Source organism: Opisthocomus hoazin, chromosome 26, assembly GCF_030867145.1.
Source record: "Opisthocomus hoazin isolate bOpiHoa1 chromosome 26, bOpiHoa1.hap1, whole genome shotgun sequence".
NCBI classification, from domain to species: Eukaryota; Metazoa; Chordata; class Aves; order Opisthocomiformes; family Opisthocomidae; genus Opisthocomus; species Opisthocomus hoazin.
Genome location: NC_134439.1, coordinates 8,643,626 through 8,649,257, shown reverse-complemented (window position 1 = coordinate 8,649,257; position 5,632 = coordinate 8,643,626). Strand labels below are relative to the sequence as shown.

The 5,632-nt window shown below is 59.3% G+C and overlaps 1 protein-coding gene across 1 annotated transcript; it reads right to left on the bottom strand.

Annotated features, from left to right (window-relative positions):
• Nucleotides 1-1,508: 1,508 nt before the first annotated feature.
• On the bottom strand, nt 1,509-5,281 carry DNAAF19 (dynein axonemal assembly factor 19). Its single transcript, XM_075443856.1, has 3 exons — nt 4,491-5,281; nt 3,794-3,926; nt 1,509-2,234 (listed from the first exon to the last, which is right to left on the bottom strand). Exons 1-3 carry the CDS (start codon nt 4,631-4,633, stop codon nt 1,761-1,763), a joined length of 750 nt encoding a protein of 249 aa, XP_075299971.1. The 5' UTR covers nt 4,634-5,281; the 3' UTR covers nt 1,509-1,760.
• Nucleotides 5,282-5,632: the final 351 nt, after the last annotated feature.

The following is a 5,632-nucleotide window of genomic DNA, read 5'->3' as shown; positions in this document are numbered from 1 at the left end:
GATGCAACGCAGGCATCACGGTGATGCTGGAGAACTTCCCAGACGCCGGCGCCACAGACCTTCATCCTGCTGACCAGCGGGAGCAAGCCTGGCTGGTCAGGGAAAGGACCACGGCTGGTTGCAGCCAAGGTATGGAAAAACAAATTACAATGGAGTCATCTTCACCAGAGGCATCCTGGGCTTCCGGCTCGGAGGAGACAGGCTAGTGAGCGGCTTCACCTTCTCCCGGCCACCCAAGAGGGGATGCGGGAGCATACTGGGATGCTGCCACCAGACCTCTACCAGAAGAACACGCCCTGCGAGCGTTGCCCGATGAATCCTGGGTCCCCATCATGCAATTTTGTTTCTGGGAGGAGATCTCTGCCAGCACCAACCAGGCTTCAGCCTGCTCCTTCCTCCAGAAGCTCTGGAAGATTGTCGGCAGCCATCGCCAGGGGGTTTTGCCTTTCCCCGTGCAATGGCAGTGAGCAGGCTGCTCCCATCCTTGACACAGGACGCGGGTGCAAGGCCCGAGCCTTGGCACTGCTGAAAGCGCTGTGGCTTTTCCCACCAGAGCTGTAACTGCTGTGCCAGGGCTGTTCCTGCATCAACATCCTCCATCCTGGCCTTGGGATACTCAAGGATCTTCACTGTTTTCTTTCAGAATTCAGCTCTCAGCTTTCTGCTAGTCCTCAGGTTTGCAAGTGTTACGCAAAGGCAAGAGGAATGGCACCCACAACAGGCTGCAGGGACACAGATGTCCCCGAGACAGGCTCCACAAAGCCCAACATTCGAGCACCGGGCCTCAGAGAATAACTGATTAGGTGCCCAGTGGTTTCTGCAGAGAAGCTGGGAGAGGGATGGTTACAGGCTGCCAGGGTGACTCTACCCTTTGCTCCTCTGGCTGGGTTTTACAACAAAACCGACCAGAGAGTTGTTTCTGAGCTGAATTCAAGGGAGTCTGAGCACTGTAACAGCCATCAGGCTCCTCAGCACGCTTGCGAGACGCTTGAGGATCCTTCCAGACCGGACCCGCAAGGGAGCTTGGTGGGTAGGTGCTGAGCTGTGCAGTCTGAGGGCCTCTCCGCAGTCTGCAGCCAGACCAGAAAGGCCAGTCGATGAAGACACAGTATTAGACAGTCCTGGGGAGACTCTGTTGGACCGACGCCTGTCCGTTCCTTCTAAATCTCACTTTATGTGGAATTTCAGCGAATCAGACAGTGTCTGAGATCACAGGAGCACGAGCTGACGGGATCTCTGAGGATCACCCCGTGCCTTGCTGGCTGGGGTAGGACAATGATGAAGCGGCTGGGTGGCTCGGTCCCAGACACACCGCCCTGCACAGCACCCCCGCCTCCACCAGCCCACTCCACCTGCAGTGGCTGCACGCTTCAACACAAAGCCTCACTGATGACATTTCTTAAAACCCCACAGTGACGCTGCACAAAGATGAAAAAGGGAAGGGAATATCTGGGTCCTGATTTCTCTCTCAAAAATACCAGCCTAGTTTTTCTTTCCCTCGCCTCTTCTCCTCATCTCCGAGATTCTGACAGAGCTGCTCTGTGAGGACACCCTGCCCCAGAGATCACAACACAGTTCTCTCAGTAACTGACCTTTATTTGTGCAGAACTATTGCTCCGGGAGGCTCCCAGCTACAGGGAAATGCACAGCGATGCTCCAGAAGTAGCTGATTTATCCGTCTTGCACAATGCCTGATGTGAAGTCAAGCTCTGAGCCTCTTTCGCACTCTGTTTCTGCACAACCCTGGTGCTTCTGCTCCTTCAGTTGACCTGGTAACATTTCATCAGCTCCATCACCGTCCTTTCCTCCTCAGCCTCCTTCGGTGGGCTGGTGTCCACGACGTCGGCTTCCCTCTCTGCTTCGCAGCCGGCTGGGCCACTGAGACGGCCAGCGGCCCAGCAATCCCTGCTCATGCTCTGCAGCTTCCCAAACAAATCCCTGCGGCTCTCCTTCTCCGGCTCACTCAGAAGCTCCACGTTTAACCCGAAGCGCTTGGTGCCCGAAAGGCTCCGTAAGATCTGCAGGACGGCATCTCTGTCTTCATGACAGACGTTTCCTGCCAGCACCGTAAGGAATTCACCCAGGAGGCCAAAGCCCAAGTCAGCCTGAAAGATTCTGCCCAAGGCCTTCCCTCCCAGCTCAAGCAAAAGCTGGTATTTTTCTTTTCCGCTTTTTAAGCATCTGCGCCAATCTCTGTAAAATTCGGCAGAGGTTCTGGGCAGTTGGTCCAGTTCCTGAAGGAAAACATAGTTACTCAGTTCCTTTTGTTTTGTTCCCACTTGAAGATTTTTATTCCTCCCCCCTGATCAACCTGTGGATGGCTGAGATGTTTTTAACGCAGGCTTTGATAGCACAAAGGGCTGCACAAAGCTTGTGAGATGGCAAAACATAGAGGAAGACCAAGAAACCTCAGGTTCCTCCAGCCCCCCAGAAACCAGAGAACTGCAGGGGAAAACACTGGAGGAAGGGAGGAGGATGTGGATGAACGCAGAGCAGCGGCGGAGGAACCCCACCCCAAGGCAGACCCAGACACACTTGGTGCATCGATCACTTGGGAAGGGACCTCCTGGAGGTCGGGGTAGCTCAGCAAAAACCGCTCCGTCTCAAGCACTGTGAGGCCAATCAAAGGCGCGAGGAGAGAAAAGGCGCGGGGTGCAACCCCCGGGAAACGTGCAGACAGCCCTAGCACCGTCTCGTCACACGCTGCGTTCGTACGCTCCGTGGCGCAGAGCCCGCACGAAAAGAGAGCTGAGCTCAGCATGGTGGCACCTCCAGAGAAAAGGAAATCCCGTTTTGCACGACGTCGTTGAACGGCTGAACTCCTCGCTGCTGGGTCACCTGACGCGCCGACTGCAGGAGGATTAAGATGTTTAGGCTTCGAGACAGAGAGCGAGAACAAGGCGCAGCAACGCCAGGCTGTGTCTAAACAGAAAGTGGAGAAGCCCTGGAGATCAGAGCCCAAGCGCTAACGGGATCAGGAACAGAAATTGCTCTGGGGAGATCATTGCTCAGTCCAAGCAAGCACAAAGCTGCCCAGAAGAGCTGCAAAAGGAGCTCATAATAAACGGGCAAATGAAATCCAGTGTAAAAACCACAAATCCATGAGAAATGTCTATGGGAAGCGTCCCTGGCTGCCCGTCCAGCGACCAGGACTCTCCAGCACGGGCAGAGTCCACGCGAGGGCGCAGGACAGATGTCCCTCAAATCACAAATGACCTGGACGGAAAATGTTTAGTCAGCTGTTTCCCCACAACAGCAGGACTGAGGAGCATCCAGCGAATTCACCAGGCAGCAGGCTGAAAACAAAACAGCACTTTTCCGTACCACGCGTAATTAAACCGCGGGGTGAAAAAGACCTGGCTCCGCTCACAGATCGCTGGTCTGCGGCTCAGCGTGGCCGTCCCCATGCACCGGCCTGGCTCTCGGTCTCTGAACTGCAGCCAGCTGGAAGAGCGCGGTCGAGGGAGGGCTCTCTTCCCCCAGATCCTGTTACTGGCCACCAGCAGAGGCCAGGTATGGGGAGCTCTGGTCCGACGCTGTGCAGCTGGAGTTAGATGCTCCACAGGGTTGGAGCAGACTCTTCCTGAAGCAGCTGGTGCAAGCTCTCTCGTAAACAAAGTAGGGGCTGAGACTGAAGCCTGTGGTTATCTACACGCCAGTGCTCCTGGGGACTTTGAGGGCATGCTCACGTGTAGAGCTGTTTCTGAATAACTCTCACATTTTAAAGTAATATCCAAATTATTCTGGAGTAATTTTTAGATGTGGACAAAGTCCCGGCAAGCGTCTCCCTCACCTGGGGGATTTCCACGTCGCTGGCTTGCGGGGCCTTGGCGTGGGCGGCACAGGGGTTCCACAGCACGTTCCTGCTCTTACCCATCTTGTCTTTTTTCTCAAGGGGCTTCAGGTGCGATGCCAGCACGATGTTCCTGCAGGCAACAACAAGGGGATGGGATAGTTGGCAAGATCAAATACTTTGAGGCTCCAAGCCTCTTCTCTGAGACAGTTTCTGAGTTTGGTCTGGATGTATCACCCAGAGGGACCTGGACAGGCTGGGGGAGCGAGCCCACGTGAACATCATGAACTTCAACAAGGTCAAGTGCAAGGTCCAGCACCTGGGCCAGGGCAACCCCCGATATAGAATCATGGAATCATGAAGGTTGGAAAAGACCTCTAAGATCAGCAAGTCCAACCGTCACCCCAGCCCCACCCTACCTGCTAAACCACGTCCCGAAGTGCCACATCTACACATTTTTTGAACCCCTCCAGGGATGGGGACTCCACCACTGCCAGCGCCGGGCCCGCTGCCCTGTCGAGCCGCGCTGGCGGTCACCTGGCGCAGCAGGCGCAGGAGATCGGCGCAGCCCCGTCACGGAGCAGGGTTTGAGCTCGGCAGCCACCCCCGGCGCGGGGTCCCCCCAAGCGTCGGCGCCAGCGAAGCCCCCCCCAAGGCGGGGGAGCCCCCGAACCCGGCCCCGGGCGTCCCCGCGGACCTGAACTCCTCGTAGGAGGGGACGCGCTGGCGCAGCGCCCGCAGCTTGGCCTCGTTCTCCCTCGCCTGCCTCTCGTCGGCCGCCACGGCCGCGCGCAGCTCCCGCTCCAGCGCCGCCACGTCCAGCACGCCGGGCGCCTCCATGACGAGGCCTGCGGGGACGGGGGGACGCGGGGGACCCCGCTCCTGTCGCGACAGTCCTGCCGGGGCTGGCCTAAGAGAGCCCACTTCTGTTGCGACAGTCCTGCCAAGGCTGGCCTCAAAGACCCTGCTCCTGTCGCGACAGTCCTGCCAAGGCTGGCTTCAGAGAACCCGCTCCTGTCACGACAGACCTGCTGGGGCTCGCCTCAGAGACCCTGCTCCTGTCACGACAGTCCAGCCAAGGCTGGCCTCAGAAAACCCACTCCTGTCATGACAGGCCTGCTGGGGCTGGCCTCAGAGAACCCACTCCTGTCACAACAGACCTCTGGGGCTGGCCTCAGAGACCCTGCTCCTATCGTGATAGTCCTGCCAAGGCTGGCTTCAGAGAACCTGCTCCTGTCATGACAGACCTGCTGGGGCTCGCCTCAGAGACCCTGCTCCTGTCACAACTGTCCTGCCAGGGCTGGCCTCAGAGAACCCACTCCTGTCACGACAACCCTGCTGGGGCTGGCCTCAGAGACCCTGCTCCTACTGTGACAACCCTGCCCTTATCATGATAATCCGGCCAATGCTGGCCTCGGGCATCCCACTCCTCTCCTGACAGCCCTGACAGACCACGCAGGTGGATGGCAAGTAGGGACCCTCGCTTCTATCGCGACAGCCCCGCCGGGCCACGCCCGCCGCCGCCCCCGGCGCCCCTCACTCTATCGCGACAGCCCCGCCGGGCCACGCCCGCCGCCGCCCCCGGAGCCCCTCACTCTATCGCGACAGCCCCGCCGCCCCCAGCCGAGTTGCCGCCGCTGCCGCGCGCGGGCGCCCCTCCCGTCGCCATAGCAACCGGGCAGCGCACGCGAGGCCCCGGCGGGGCTGCCCGCGCCGCGCCTGACTGAGCCGGCCCCGCCGCCCCGAGCGGCCCGGCCCGGCCCGCGGCCACCGGGACCCCGCCGGGACCGTCCCCGGCCTCGTCCGCCCCGCCCGGCCGCTTCCCCCCGCGGGCCCGGA

What these genes read in the sequence shown, in the direction of transcription:
- DNAAF19 (XM_075443856.1), bottom strand. Translation starts at nt 4,633, where the DNA reads ATGGAGGCGCCCGGCGTGCTGGACGTGGCGGCGCTGGAGCGGGAGCTG. An exon ending in CCCTCCTACGAGGAGTTCAG is followed by an intron (nt 3,927 to 4,490) that starts GTCCGCGGGGAC and finishes TGTTGCCTGCAG; the next exon opens with GAACATCGTGCTGGCATCGC. An exon ending in GCGACGTGGAAATCCCCCAG is followed by an intron (nt 2,235 to 3,793) that starts GTGAGGGAGACG and finishes GTTTTCCTTCAG; the next exon opens with GAACTGGACCAACTGCCCAG.